At 44.1% G+C, this 14835-nt stretch overlaps 1 protein-coding gene across 28 annotated transcripts in view; it reads left to right on the top strand.

The window, feature by feature from the left end:
• Positions 1-14835, top strand: part of LOC110528838 (poly(rC)-binding protein 3) — a 32763-nt gene that overhangs the window by 10550 nt on the left and 7378 nt on the right. For 6 of the 28 annotated variants that reach the window (XM_036982586.1, XM_036982587.1, XM_036982596.1 and 3 more), the window contains exons 1-6: positions 5679-5959; positions 13572-13746; positions 13995-14018; positions 14172-14213; positions 14333-14449; positions 14605-14736. In XM_036982586.1, coding sequence (XP_036838481.1) covers positions 13666-13746; positions 13995-14018; positions 14172-14213; positions 14333-14449; positions 14605-14736 — 396 coding nt within the window. In that variant the 5' untranslated portion in view covers positions 5679-5959; positions 13572-13665. Of the gene's footprint in view, positions 1-3905; positions 4010-4285; positions 4434-5146; positions 5281-5670; positions 5960-13571; positions 13747-13994; positions 14019-14171; positions 14214-14332; positions 14450-14604; positions 14737-14835 lie in introns of those variants that run through there. The other 22 variants (XM_036982585.1, XM_036982592.1, XM_036982593.1 and 19 more) reach the window with 10 other exon arrangements.

The following is a 14835-nucleotide window of genomic DNA, read 5'->3' on the forward strand; positions in this document are numbered from 1 at the left end:
AGTACTCTGGCTGGTTATAATCTCTGTCCTGTATCCATGGTGGTGCAGTACTCTGGCTGGTTATAATCTCTGCCCTGTATCCATGGTGGTGCAGTACTCTGGCTGGTTATAATCTCTGTCCTATATCCATGGTGGTGCAGAACTCTGTCAGGTTATAATCTCTGTCCTATATCCATGGTGGTGCAGTACTCTGGCAGGTTATAATCTCTGTCCTGTATCCATGGTGGTGCAGTACTCTGGCAGGTTATAATCTCTGTCCTATATCCATGATGGTGCAGTACTCTGGCTGGTTATAATCTCTGCCCTGTATCCATGGTGGTGCAGTACTCTGGCTGGTTATAATCTCTGTCCTATATCCATGGTGGTGCAGTACTCTGGCAGGTTATAATCTCTGTCCTATATCCATGGTGGTGCAGTACTCTGGCAGGTTATAATCTCTGTCCTGTATCCATGGTGGTGCAGTACTCTGGCTGGTTATAATCTCTGTACTATATCCATGGTGGTGCAGTACTCTGGCTGGTTATAATCTCTGTCCTGTATCCATGGTGGTGCAGTACTCTGGCTGGTTATAATCTCTGTCCTGTATCCATGGTGGTGCAGTACTCTGGCAGGTTATAATCTCTGTCCTGTATCCATGGTGGTGCAGTACTCTGGCTGGTTATAATCTCTGTCCTATATCCATGGTGGTGCAGTACTCTGGCTGGTTATAATCTCTGTCCTGTATCCATGGTGGTGCAGTACTCTGGCTGGTTATAATCTCTGTCCTGTTGTCCTGTATCCATGGTGGTGCAGTACTCTGACTGGTTATAATCTCTGTCCTGTTGTCCTGTATCCATGGTGGTGCAGTACTCTGGCTGGTTATAATCCCTGTCCTATATCCATGGTGGTGCAGTACTCTGGCTGGTTATAATCTCTGTCCTATATCCATGATGGTGCAGTACTCTGGCTGGTTATAATATCTGTCCTATATCCATGGTGGTGCAGTACTCTGGCTGGTTACAATCTCTGTCCTATATCCATAGTGGTGTAGTACTCTGGCTGGTTATAATCTCTGTCCTGTATCCATGGTGGTGCAGTACTCTGGCTGGTTATAATCTCTGTTCTATATCCATGGTGGTGCAGTACTCTGGCTGGTTATAATCTCTGTCCTATATCCATGGTGGTGCAGTACTCTGGCTGGTTATAATCTCTGTCCTGTATCCATGGTGGTGCAGTACTCTGGCTGGTTATAATCTCTGTCCTGTTGTCCTGTATCCATGGTGGTGCAGTACTCTGGCTGGTTATAATCTCTGTCCTGTTGTCCTGTATTCATGGTGGTGCAATACTCTGGCTGGTTATAATCTCTGTCCTGTTGTCCTGTATTCATGGTGGTGCAGTACTCTGGCTGGTTATAATCCCTGTCCTATATCCATGGTGGTGCAGTACTCTGGCTGGTTATAATCTCTGTCCTGTTGTCCTGTATCCATGGTGGTGCAGTACTCTGGCTGGTTATAATCTCTGTCCTGTTGTCCTGTATCCATGGTGGTGCAGTACTCTGGCTGGTTATAATCTCTGTCCTGTTGTCCTGTATTCATGGTGGTGCAGTACTCTGGCTGGTTATAATCTCTGTCCTGTTGTCCTGTATTCATGGTGGTGCAGTACTCTGGCTGGTTATAATCTCTGTCCTGTTGTCCTGTATTCATGGTGGTGCAGTACTCTGGCTGGTTATAATCTCTGTCCTGTATCCATGGTGGTGCAGTACTCTGGCTGGTTATAATCTCTGTCCTATATCCATGGTGGTGCAGTACTCTGGCTGGTTATAATCTCTGTCCTGTATCCATGGTGGTGCAGTACTCTGGCTGGTTATAATCTCTGTCCTATATCCATGGTGGTGCAGTACTCTGGTTGATTATAATCTCTGTCCTGTTGTCCTGTATCCATGGTGCTGCAGTAAATTGGCTGGTTATAATCTCTGTCCTGTTGTCCTGTATTCATGGTGGTGCTGTACTTTGGCTGGTTATAATCTCTGTCCTGTTGTCCTGTATTCATGGTGGTGCTGTACTTTGGCTGGTTATAATCTCTGTCCTGTTGTCCTGTATTCATGGTGCTGCAGTACTTTGGCTGGTTATAATCTCTGTCCTGTTGTCCTGTATTCATGGTGGTGCTGTACTCTGGCTGGTTATAGTCTCTGTCCTGACCTACATGTCTGACGTCATCTCATAGCACTAAACCGTTTAACCCACATGTCTGATATCATCACTAATTCTAACCATGGATGGATTTTCCATTAATGTGGTCATTTGATTGGATTAGTGTAACTTGTATTGCATAGGATATGTTACCACACACCCCAAGGGGTGTGTGGTATATAGTCAATATATCACGTCTAAGGGTTGGTCTTATGCACAACGCAGTGCGGAGTGCCTGGATACAGCCCTTAGCCGTGGTATATTGGCCATTTACCACAACCCCCCGAGGTGCCTTATTGCTATTATAAACTGGTTACCAATGTCATTAGAGCATTAAAAATAAATGTTTTATCATACCAGTGGTATACGGTCTGATATACCACGGCTGTCAGCCAATCAGCATTCAGGGTTTGAACCACCCGGTTTATAATGTCTTATAGAACACTGACAAATCTACAAATTGCGCATTGAGAAATTATGTCTCAAAAACACCAATCTGTTGAGGAGGTGAATAGCGTCAGTGAATGTTGCATTTGATTAGAAGTTGAAAGGACTATTCCTCTGTATATATGGACGCTGGCATTACTAAAGGAAGACCACATACGACACGTGACACAAGAGACAGACCAACACGGTTAAAGTTCCATTTCACCCCATTCATTATTGGTTTTAGCTGCAAGGCAATGTGGACCCATTACTGGCTGCATTGACCACATCAGTGGAGAGGGTCAGGCCATATTTTCCATTAGGGGCTGGGATTGTTGGTGTGGATTATGGGGCTGTGGGGGCACAGAGGGGAAGGGGAGGCTTTTAGAAGGGGAGGGGAGAGGAAGCTGCCCGGCAGAGGAGGTCTGTTGTTTTGCCTGAGACAGAAAGAAGTGCCGTGCACTCTTATCCCCACGGGTGTATAATGCTGATCATTGGGCTGAAAAGATGGTCAAAGATTACACGACTCTATTCTATGATCAATACCGGACATCAGGGCCCAGTTTTTCAAAAGCGATGCCCAGAAATATAAAATGCCTAGAAATAGAATGAGTAGAGCGGGAGTCCCCATTCAAGTCAGTGATACGTCTGTGTTATTCATTCTATGTCTATGCATTTAATCCTATCCAATAGGCGAAATCCATATGGATAACTTTACCTTGTTAAACTTGTTAAAGCACCATTCTGCCTGGCTGTAAAGTGTGTTGTAAGACAAATCTTATTCAGTGTCTGTTTGTTAGGTACTGTAGACAATGCATGGGACCAGGGGCATGTGGCTTGTGGATTCTCCGCAATCAATAATGACGTTTTTAATGATCCTGCAGCCCAGGATACGTCAGTTGGTTGTATAAAAAGTATTGAGTATTGGTATAAAATGTTCATTGGGTCAGGGGAAGTGCTTAGATAATCACCTCCCCAAAAAGTCCCTTTGTGACACCCCCCCCCCCGCCCCACACACACACACACACACACACACTCACACAACACTCATTATTTGGTACCTCAGCCCCGCCTCCTTCAGTCACCACGTCAACAATCACTGGCGGGATCGACTGTTCCTCCTGATCCCTCTCTCCCTCGCTCCCTCTCTCCTTCACGCCCTTCTGCCTCCATCAGGCCTGCCTGTTCCTGACAGGGGACTGGGGTGGCTATGGGGAGGGTGCTTCTCCCACCGAGGGCTAGTCTGGGTTGGGCTGGGCTGGGCTGGTCACCTTGCTGGAGGCTATGAGGGAAAGTTTACATATAGAAGCAGGCCAGCCAGCGCATACCTCAGAGTGTCCGTTGTCCTCCATGTTTATCTGGTCCCAAACTGAACCTCCATCTCCTCCTCTGGAACTTTCCCTTCATCTGAACCGGTAAGATACTGTATACTGCCTGACCATATGAATACTACTAGGTAAAGAGGCCTTCTATAAGACTCACTCTGGACCTTTTGCATGGACTTGAGATGTAAATATCCCTGCCATCTCAAGCCCATAACTAGTATGTGTGGATGCTATAGGGGTTTGTATATGTTTATAGTAAAACATGCACTGTGACTGCCTTGGGATATGGAGGAATACATTGGTCATGTCCCAATACTCTCAAATGTATTTCCTTCCTTATTTCCTTTCTTTCATGAGCACTGATAGGTGCAACGACTGGGACAGGTTTCCCAGTTCCACAATATCACTTTCACCTATCAAGTCCTTTCAGACCAGTGGGCCCTAAAGGAAGGAGACGAGGAGAGGACGCTGTCTAAACTATGGGGACAAGGCCTTAATGACTTGAGGAAAAATGGTAAAGTTCAAGTCTGTGTCTGTGGGGCTTCCACCATGTCCTCTTGGTTTTGAAGGAGAGCCAACAGCGTTATTTGAATATAAAGCAGATTCCCTGTGACACTGTGCCTCTCTCAGCTTCTTGTGATTCAATGTGGAGCAAATTTAATGCTCTATTTGTGGTATTCTCCCATGGGCCAATCGACAGGCGGGGCGGTAGGGCGGGTGTTTTTTTGGGGATAGATAGATAGATGTTGAGTGTTTAAGAGGACATATTTAAACCGAGATATGCTTCTTGCTTCCCTCTGAACAATTGAAATTTAGGTGGGACACGCTCCTCATTGTTTGTGTTGCCCCTAATCCAATGCCTTTACCCCCGTCACCCACATCGCCCCCCTCAAACCCTCCACCCCCTAAACCCTACATTCTGTCTGTGCTGCTGGGGTCCCTGCACAACTGTCCATCTGACACAGGGTTGGATTTTAGCTGGATTGGATAATCTGGACGGGATGCCTCTAAAGCTCCCTGTAATTCCACAAACACTCACACACACACGCAGATTAAAAGCCAGCCGGGAGGAGCCAGGTTGGTTCGAGGGCGGCTGGATGTTACGACAGACATGTGATGTGGGGTTTGGGCTTTGACCTCTGTATCGCCATCTCTCTACCAGCCTCATCCTCCAGGGCACACAGACCACCACCCCAACCCACAAACCAACCACTAACCCTGGTAGTCCCTTGTCACAGACGTTGGGGGTCTGTGGGTTTGTGCTGGTGTTCCTTGGCGGTTGTTGTATCTGAAAATACTTTGGGTGTTGTGTTCATGATCAGCAAGAGAAGAAGGCGGTGGATCGGTGGGTTGGTGAGTTGGTGAGTTGGTGGATTGGTGGGTTGGTGGGTTGGTGAGTTGGTGAGTTGGTGGGTTGGTGAGTTGGTGGATTGGTGGGTTGGTGAGTTGGTGGGTTTGTGAGTTGGTGAGTTGGTGGATTGGTGGGTTGGTGAGTTGGTGGATTGGTGGGTTGTTGGGTTGGTGAGTTGGTGGATTGGTGGGTTGGTGGGTTGGTGGGTTTGTGAGTTGGTTGGTTGGTGGGTGAACAATTGACCTACAGGACAGGCGAGTGCCTGGGGGTGGCTCTGCAGACTTTGACACCCCGCCTCCGTAGACATGCCCCAATGCCAGTGTGCCTCACTAGGCACCCCCTTTGTTCCGTTTGGGGGTCGGGGAGGGGGGATGGTGACCCCATCCCGCCTCATCATACAGCCTATTTACAGTAGACCACAACATCGTCAGTGTAGTCAGGGTATCACACTGCCACAAATTGTTCGACTAGGATGCAAGGCTGTTTCATTTCGTCATTTTATTTAGAGAGGGGTCACGTCACGGGTTCTCTGTCTCGCCCATGTGATTTGGCCTTTCCAACCAATCAGATATCCCGATTCAGACTGGGCATAGCAAAGGGGAGAGGGAAAAAATCCTTTTCATTCTGTGTTTTTTTTATCTTTTGCGAAACGTCGAAAGTGGTCGCCATCTGTTTTACGCTGCACGAAGGTAATGCCTATTTTTCAGCTTCTAGATCAAGTTTGAGGAAGGCCTCTGATGAGTCCAATGGTCATATTGTTACTATTCAAATATGTATTTATTTTTATAAACACATATGGTGGAAATGTAAAATAGTGCAATTGACTGTATCATATGTACGTACAGTAGGCTAGTGTTAAACCATATGTAAAAAAGGCTTCATGGGTAGTCTCCTGGCTTTAAACTGGCAGCAGGAGATATTGGCCAATGTTGAGTTGGGAAATGTCTTCAATAATTAATGAATGTCTGTAGAGTTATCGTTAAGTGGCGCGGGAACAACAGCCGTTGACATGTTGCGAGTTTATTATCTCAATCCCATCGTTATTTGAAACCCCGTTGTTTTGTAATACAGTGGACATGGATCTGACTCCATTGTTTTGTAATACAGTGGACATCGATCTGACTCCATTGTTTTAGCCGTTGCTCTTAGTGTGTCCTTCATTAGGCAAATACAAAGGGTGTTGCGACCCCATGTGTGTGCTGTGAAAGTATTTCTGTATTCCCTTGAGAATCGCCGGTTAGCTTGTTGGTTGGTTGGACCCCTCTCTTTGTGGTCCCTCCATGTTCCCTGCTATTGACTCACCCTTGTGATCGTATACATTGGGGCTAATTGTTTAATGGAATTATCGGTTAATTGTTCCTTTAAGGTGGGTTCTAATGACATTGTGATGTTTTGCAGATCAGAAGTGGCGTCGTTCTATTGCGATAGGTTCCGCTGACCTTGTCCACACTGAATGGTAACAGAACCTGATAGCCCATGAGATGGATGTATCTAGACCTCACGACCATTATCCCAATCATCCTCACAATCAAATTAGCTCTCTTGATGGTGTTCCTGGTCTGTAGGAACAGTCAACGTGTCATTTGGCATTATCACTAATTCATGTGAACCGTGGGATAGAACTAAGGAAGCACCAAATCGTTGGAATGTACGTTTCCTCCGTAATGGTTAGGACAGGTTTAAAAAGATCACATAATTGTTAAAATATTGCATAATCAACATCTCAAATAACAATACCGAAGGCTGGCACAATATTTTGTTGTTTAAATGATCAAATTAATATTTGTATTGGAATTTAGAAAACGAAATATCACTGTAATCTGTCAAGGAAGTAAAAATACTACGATCAAAAATTATATTATAGAATTTCAAAATGATAAATAAAGATATGTGTTTACACTCGACCCATTTAACCTGACTGTGATCTGTAAATCCATGCATGCTCATTCAGCGGAGCCTTGACTTAGTGACAAGCTGTGATCTCATGTACATTTGTGGGGAATCTAAGATGGCCGACCGCACGCTCTTCTTTTACCACCACAGCCACAGTACAACATGGTATGCTACAACGCAAAACGGGGTCTACATTCTCTATCCCGTTGTAGGCAATGGCACATTTTACAACCCCATTTTGTGATTGGATTCTAATTAGGGGACAGTGACAAGTGTTTTTGGGGCCACCCATGCCCCATCCCTCTCTTCTCTCCAGTGTCGCCTGGCCTGGTGAGGGCACTACACAGTGAGAGGGAGTGAGTGGTCGCCCCCTTTTTGACTGTGATGTAGGCTGAGGTCTCAGCGAGGGGGCGGCTGATCTAGAGTGACAGCTCTAGAGTGTTCTGTCACAGCCGGGTAGAGGAGAGGACGCCCACTCCCCACCTCCCCCTTCTCCCCCCCAATCACACGGCAACAAAAGCCTAGTTAGCGTCAGATGAGACCAGAGCTGCTGCTCACATCTCAGTGTCCTGCATCTACAACACATTCTATTCTATTCTATTCTATATTCATTGTCCCCCCATGCAGGAGTTTATTTTTCAAAGGAAGGTCTGACAACTTGGGTGGGTGCAATTCTGTCTCTGGCCACTTTGGTACAACAACAAGTATATTTGGTTATTTTATTTTCCAACAGCAACACAAGTTCAACTTGAATATCTAATATCAACATGTATTTCTCTGCTGTCCACTGTGGCCCTTACTTACTGACAGCAGGGCATTTTGAATCCAGCATTCCAATCTATTAGAAGTAGAATGACGATTTTAGTGACAGGCTCAGTCATGCAGGAGACGGTTCTGCCTGAGTCATGAAAGTAGATGGAGTTCTTCACATGGGGTTTCCTTCTGTGACGTCGTCATGGTATTGAGGCTACATAGGACATCCTTAAGACTCAACATAGGCCGTCTAAAAGGTTAGAGGTGAGAGGTGATTGAATTGGCATATCGGTGCTATTTGAGGGTGCTGACTTGCTTTTAGTGAGTAGTTCACTGCAGCTATTTTCCTAATGAAAAGTCTGTTTAGTGCGTTCAGAATGTAGAATGGACTGGATCCCCTGGCTGACATTTCTCTTAGCTCCTCATAACAGATTACAATGCTGCGTCACTCATCTCTTATCTTTGCCAGCAAACGTGGCCAACCAAAGAGAATGCAGCTACGATTTGTGTGCCATGCGTAACATATGTCTTCCCTTTTCTAGTTTGCTTGTGTGTTAACGCATGCTCTATTAATTACACTATGATTGAGCTCAAAGGTCATTTGTAGAATCGGGGTCAATTAGAGTCAGAGCAGGCAAACATACAGAGTATATGAATGTGGGGTGCACTGCTTGTGAAGAGCCAACGTCTTGAGTCACCCTCAGTTTAGTGGTCTCCCTCTCTCTACTGCTTTGGCTTACAAGTGTATGCTTATGGAGGGTTTATATCAAAATCAGAACGACATATCTCTAGCTCGGTGGATTAAAATGGAACAGATGACGGGGCTTTGGCCTAGATTATACCGCAAGTTCTGTCCTTCATTTTCCCATTCCTCCAGATCTCAGTCTTTTTCTCACGTGCGCTGTAAGAGCCTTTGGCTTGATGTTTCATATAATCAGTCTCTGACTTGGTGGAGATTTTCAAACAAAACACATTTTCCAACACAATCTCCAATCTCTAATAAGGAAATCTTAAAGATGCTGATTGCATGTTCTCTTTGGTCAAAGCTTGAGCAAGCATACTGTACACACATGCACATGCACCAACTCACACACAGCTGACCGGAAGCAGGGAAGGGCAGAGGTGAGGCCGGATAAGGTGAGGCAACACTGCAGAGAAAATTGCTGGCTCATTTCTACAGTGCATGATAAGACTGCAGTGCTGATCCACTTCCAGTCAGTGCGTTCCTTTCTTTTGCCCAGCACTAATCAAGGCATCTGGACGGCCTCTGTCTGTCATTCCCGGGTGATGTCACCCAATTCTCCCAAATATCTTTCTCTCCTTTTTTTCTTTCTTTCCTTCCTGACTGCTGACAGAATCATTTCAGGTGATCAGTGATGGCGTCACTTCTATTTAAATCTCACCTGTCTCAGTGGAGGGGGCTGTGACTATACTCACTCAGAGCTCTCTCCTGCCCACCCTCTTCAGATACTGAAGACAGCTATCTTTTCATATTTAGTCAAGTGTTCTCGGTCACTCACAGTCCAGTGGTTCTACATAAGAGGAGGCATCCTCCATTGTTAGCTCTACATTAAAGAGCCAAGGAATGAAAAGAAAGACAGGCAGATGTAAAGCTTCTTCTCCAGGAGTGATGCTGCAGCCTGCTGTCTTTTCTGCACTGGGCTGAGGGCAGGTAGGGCAGCAGACGAAGGGAGAGATGAAAGAAAAGGAAGAGCCATTTTGTGCGCGGTGTTGTCCACCCGAGCGTAAAGCGTGATTAATTCAATAGCAGAGCACCATAGAGGAGGAGGCCAGCAGCTCTGCAGCTCAACATAGCTCTCTCTGACCCACTTACTAACTACATCAGATGTCACGAGAAATACTGCTCTCTCTCTCTACCACTTTCTCTCTCTCTACCTCTTTCTATCTCCATCTCTCTCTCTACCTCTTTCTCTCTCTCTATACCTCTTTCTATCTCTATCGCTCTCTCTCTCTCTCCCCCCTCTCTCTCTATACCACTTTCTCTCTCTCTCTCTCTCTACCACTTTCTCTCTCTACCTCTTTCTATCTCTCTCTCTCTCGACCTCTTTCTATCTCTATCTCTCTCTCTCTCTACCTCTTTCTCTCTCTTTCTCTATCACTCTCTCTACCTCTCTCTTTCTCTCTCTCTACCTCTTTCTCTCTCTATCTCCCTTTTTCTTTATTTCCAACTTGTTGATGTAATAACTCTGTTAACAGAGAGGATTGAGAATGGTCAACACATACATTGTCCAGAGCACTGAAAGTATACTTGAAAACACTATTGGTCGAATGCAGACAATTGGTTTTGATAATGTAGTGTTCGGTCGGACGCATTTATTAACCTTCACTCTGTTGCCTCACTCTTGAATACAGTGGTATTGTGTCCTGAATTGCATACCCTATTAATAGATTCTAATACATAACTGATTGCGCTCAGATTCAAATGTGAACGGTTTGGGATTAAATTAAATATCATTCAACCAAGGGACACAATAGGCACATTTGAAGATAAAACAGGATTTTGGATTTTAAATGTCTTTTTTTTTATGCTGCCGCTGTCTCAAATAGAGTTCCGTCTGAGAATGGTGCCTATCTGTTGAAATAAAAAGCAAGTTGACTGGAAGGCATGGATGGGGCATGGATGAATCATGAGTCTGTGACCTAATTCTATTGTGCTGCAGTGGATGAGGGAGAAGGTGGTGGATGGTAGGAGAGCTATTCAAACACACCACCAGGCACACGAGGGAAAATACATTCTCATTTCAGCCACACATGATGGCTCTCAGGAGGTGTGGACCCGATTGGAGTATATGATTTGTTTTCTGCATGCCGCCTTTTGAAGAATTCTTCAAATACTCAAACCAATTCCAAGGCATTTCCATCACCATGTATGCCTTCACGAAGACCAGAAGTGGTAGCTCCATATACACCAGTATTTTTATTACAATACCACAGAGAGTGGTTACATCCTCTCATCTAGTTCCATCACCATGTATGCCTTCACGAAGACCAGAAGTGGTAGCTACATATACACCAGTATTTTTATTACAATACCACAGAGAGTGGTTACATCCTCTCATCTAGTTCCATCACCATGTATGCCTTCACGAAGACCAGAAGTGGTAGCTCCATATAAACCAGTATTTTTATTACAATACCACAGAGAGTGGTTACATCCTCTCATCTAGTTCCATCACCATGTATGCCTTCACGAAGACCAGAAGTGGTAGCTCCATATAAACCAGTATTTTTATTACAATACCACAGAGAGTGGTTACATCCTCTCATCTAGTTCCATCACCAAAATACCCCAAATAACCCCGGTAACCCCTGGCTCCAGCAGTCCATTGTGCTACGGTCCCAGCCAGCCTACCACTCCCCATGTGCACCCCCCCCCCCCCCCCCCCCCCTTGCACTTGGTTTTAGTGGGTTTATTTCTGTCCCTGCCCAGGCCCTGTGGCAGACCTGCACCACTGGCCTGGCTCTTAAACCCGGATTAAGGCTTTTTATGTAATCTGACCTCTGGGAGATTGGAGAGAGACAGCTGGTTGCAGAACCCTTTCCTCCCTTATCTCAGAGACCTCCCGTGGCCTCCCACTCTCTCCGTTTAGCCTCTCATACAACCTCTGGTTCTCGCTCTTTCCTTCTTTCTTTCTACAACGGGTTGGTCAAAACAAGCATTGTGATTGGTTGAGATGTGTTCTAAATCATACACACAAAAAAACAGTTTAGCAGTGGTAAGCCTATGACATAAAAATGGACATCTTGTTTTCTGTTCCATCTGAGAAATCTCTACGCATCTAGTGTCTCATCAGCCCAGCCAGCCAATTCATTAACTTGGTTTCCACTGTAAAAAGCATCTTGACATTTTTCCCCCATGTTTCTAGCTTAACATTTGGGTTTTATAACAACAGGAGTTTGTCCAAACATCACTGTCTGTCTCTTGACATTTGCAACATTGTTTCAATATTGAAATTCGATCTCCACTGTCCTATTAAGAATTAACGTGTCAGGACAGACATCTTTTCTCAGCCAGTCGAAATCAACATCGTTTTTATGGATACATACAAAGAAATTGAATGCAGAAACATTGCTGTTATTCTAGCTGCATGGTTTGACTTGACTGGGTTAGCCGTAGTTGGCTAGCAAGCAATGGATAAGAACTGGCAACGGAACATTTAGAATGAACAACTTCCCATTCTATATCCATAGATCTAGAACGGGAAATCTTTTCTCAGCCAGTCGAAATCATGAATCAGTATCCTTTGTATGGATATAAATAAAAAAAGGTCACACAACATGAAATATAGCTACAACTAACCAACCAAACAACATGAAATATAGCTACAACTAACCAACCAAACAACATGAAATGGAGCTACAACTAACCAACCAAACAACATGAAATATAGCTACAACTAACCAACCAAACAACATGAAATATAGCTACAACAAACCAACCAAACAACATGAAATATAGCTACAACTAACCAACCAAACAACATGAAATATAGCTACAACTAACCAACCAAACAACATGAAATATAGCTACAACTAACCAACCAAACAACATGAAATATAGCTACAACTAACCAACCAAACAACATGAAATATAGCTACAACTAACCAACCAAACAACATGAAATATAGCTACAACTAACCAACCAAACAACATGAAATGGAGCTACAACTAACCAACCAAACAACATGAAATATAGCTACAACTAACCAACCAAACAACATGAAATATAGCTACAACTAACCAACCAAACAACATGAAATATAGCTACAACTAACCAACCAAACAACATGAAATATAGCTACAACTAACCAACCAAACAACATGAAATATAGCTACAACTAACCAACCAAACAACATGAAATATAGCTACAACTAACCAACCAAACAACATGAAATGGAGCTACAACTAACCAACCAAACAACATGAAATGGAGCTACAACTAACCAACCAAACAACATGAAATATAGCTACAACTAACCAACCAAACAACATGAAATGGAGCTACAACTAACCAACCAAACAACATGAAATGGAGCTACAACTAACCAACCAAACAACATGAAATGGAGCTACAACTAACCAACCATACAACACTGTTATGGCCTTCCTAGTCTCTTATGACAGCCTTAGCTCATTTAGTTCTGGGTTCAGGGATTATGGCCTTCCCTGTCCCTATACTTTTATGATGTACAGGTGTAGGATCTTAATTTGATCACCCTTTTGTTGCTCAGTTTCGTAATTTACATGAATTCACTGAAAACCAACACTAACACAGTTATATTAACAGTATTGCACTTTTCATATAGGCTACTTTTGGCCAGCTAATAGCCTAACCACTGATCAAGCAACATTATGGAGTAAACATTCAAATCCTGTTGCTGCAGGATTCTTTTGCTGTGACACTATAGGTCAAATTAAGATCCCAGAGTTAATGATTGTCCTCCAGAGTTAAAGCACTGTCTGCCACTCACAGTCTATAAAACTCTTCCTGTCTGAACAGAACTCGAATGGTATTCATGAGCAGGTTCATTCAAAGATGATATCCATCAATGTTAACCAGTGGAAGTTTGGTAACTCTGTTTCCAGTGGGCCTAATATTGAGTGGTCGTGTCTCATCCTTCTTGTCTTGCAGGTGACTGGTTGGCTGGCTGTTCCATAACACTCTCATTGGCCCTGGGACTCCTCTTCTACGTGACCACACCCCTTCCTTCACATCCAATCCCAACATGGAACCACCCAAGGTGCAGCAGCCAGGCGAAGGAGGCCTCAACGTCACACTCACCATCAGGCTTCTGATGCACGGCAAGGTACAGTACACACCGCCTGGGTTCCAATACTCTCATATGGCTTACTTTCCTTATTTCCTTATCTCCTTTCCTTCACGACCACCGTTGGCTGAATGCGCTGGACAGGCTACTGTCTATCAAGTGTTTTTAGATCAGTGGTTGTGAGGGAGACGAGGAGAGGTCGCTTTTCAAGGTTTTTGGGATAGTCTCTGTCATGTATTGAGTTGGACGTTGATGCTAACTGTTGTTGAACCTCTGTTTCTTTACAGGAGGTTGGAAGCATCATTGGAAAGGTAACTATCATGTTCATAAACACATCACAATCGTATGAATATTACAAAACTGTTTCAAGACGAGTAAATTTTTTTAATGTGACAACTCTCCGATGTTTTAACTGTTGTCTGTCTGCTGTCTGTTTCTTGTCTGTCTACTGTCTGTCTTTTCAGAAAGGAGAGACAGTGAAGAAGATGCGTGAAGAGGTAAGTGCAGTATGTATCCCATAATGCACCTTACCCAGTTGAAGAATGCATATTAAATGGATAGTATTCCATTTAGTACTTCATGATCTATTTTATTTATCTGACTGTGTCTACTGTTTGACCCACAGAGCGGTGCACGCATCAACATCTCTGAGGGAAACTGCCCAGAGCGGATAGTTACCATCACCGGACCCACAGATGCCATCTTCAAGGCCTTCGCCATGATCGCATACAAGTTTGAAGAGGTATCTAGCGTACATATTTCCCTCAATCTCCTCTTGGTCGTGCTTCATTTTACAACGGCTGTTTTACAATTTTGTGGCAGTTTTAAAATTCTGTTACACCAGGTATTTTAATACAATACTATTATACTAATATGATCTTTATGGTTTCTTCCCAGGATATAATCAACTCTATGAGCAACAGTCCAGCCACCAGCAAGCCTCCTGTCACCCTGCGCCTGGTTGTCCCAGCCAGCCAATGTGGCTCCCTCATTGGGAAAGGAGGCTCCAAAATCAAAGAAATGAGAGAGGTAAGGAAGGGCATAATTAGTGATAATGATTGATTGAATTTACTTGACAATTTATTAGTTAGTTAATGATTAATTGGCAAAAAAATGCACATTTAGCCA

This window comes from Oncorhynchus mykiss, chromosome 7, assembly GCF_013265735.2.
Source record: "Oncorhynchus mykiss isolate Arlee chromosome 7, USDA_OmykA_1.1, whole genome shotgun sequence".
NCBI lineage: Eukaryota > Metazoa > Chordata > Actinopteri > Salmoniformes > Salmonidae > Oncorhynchus > Oncorhynchus mykiss.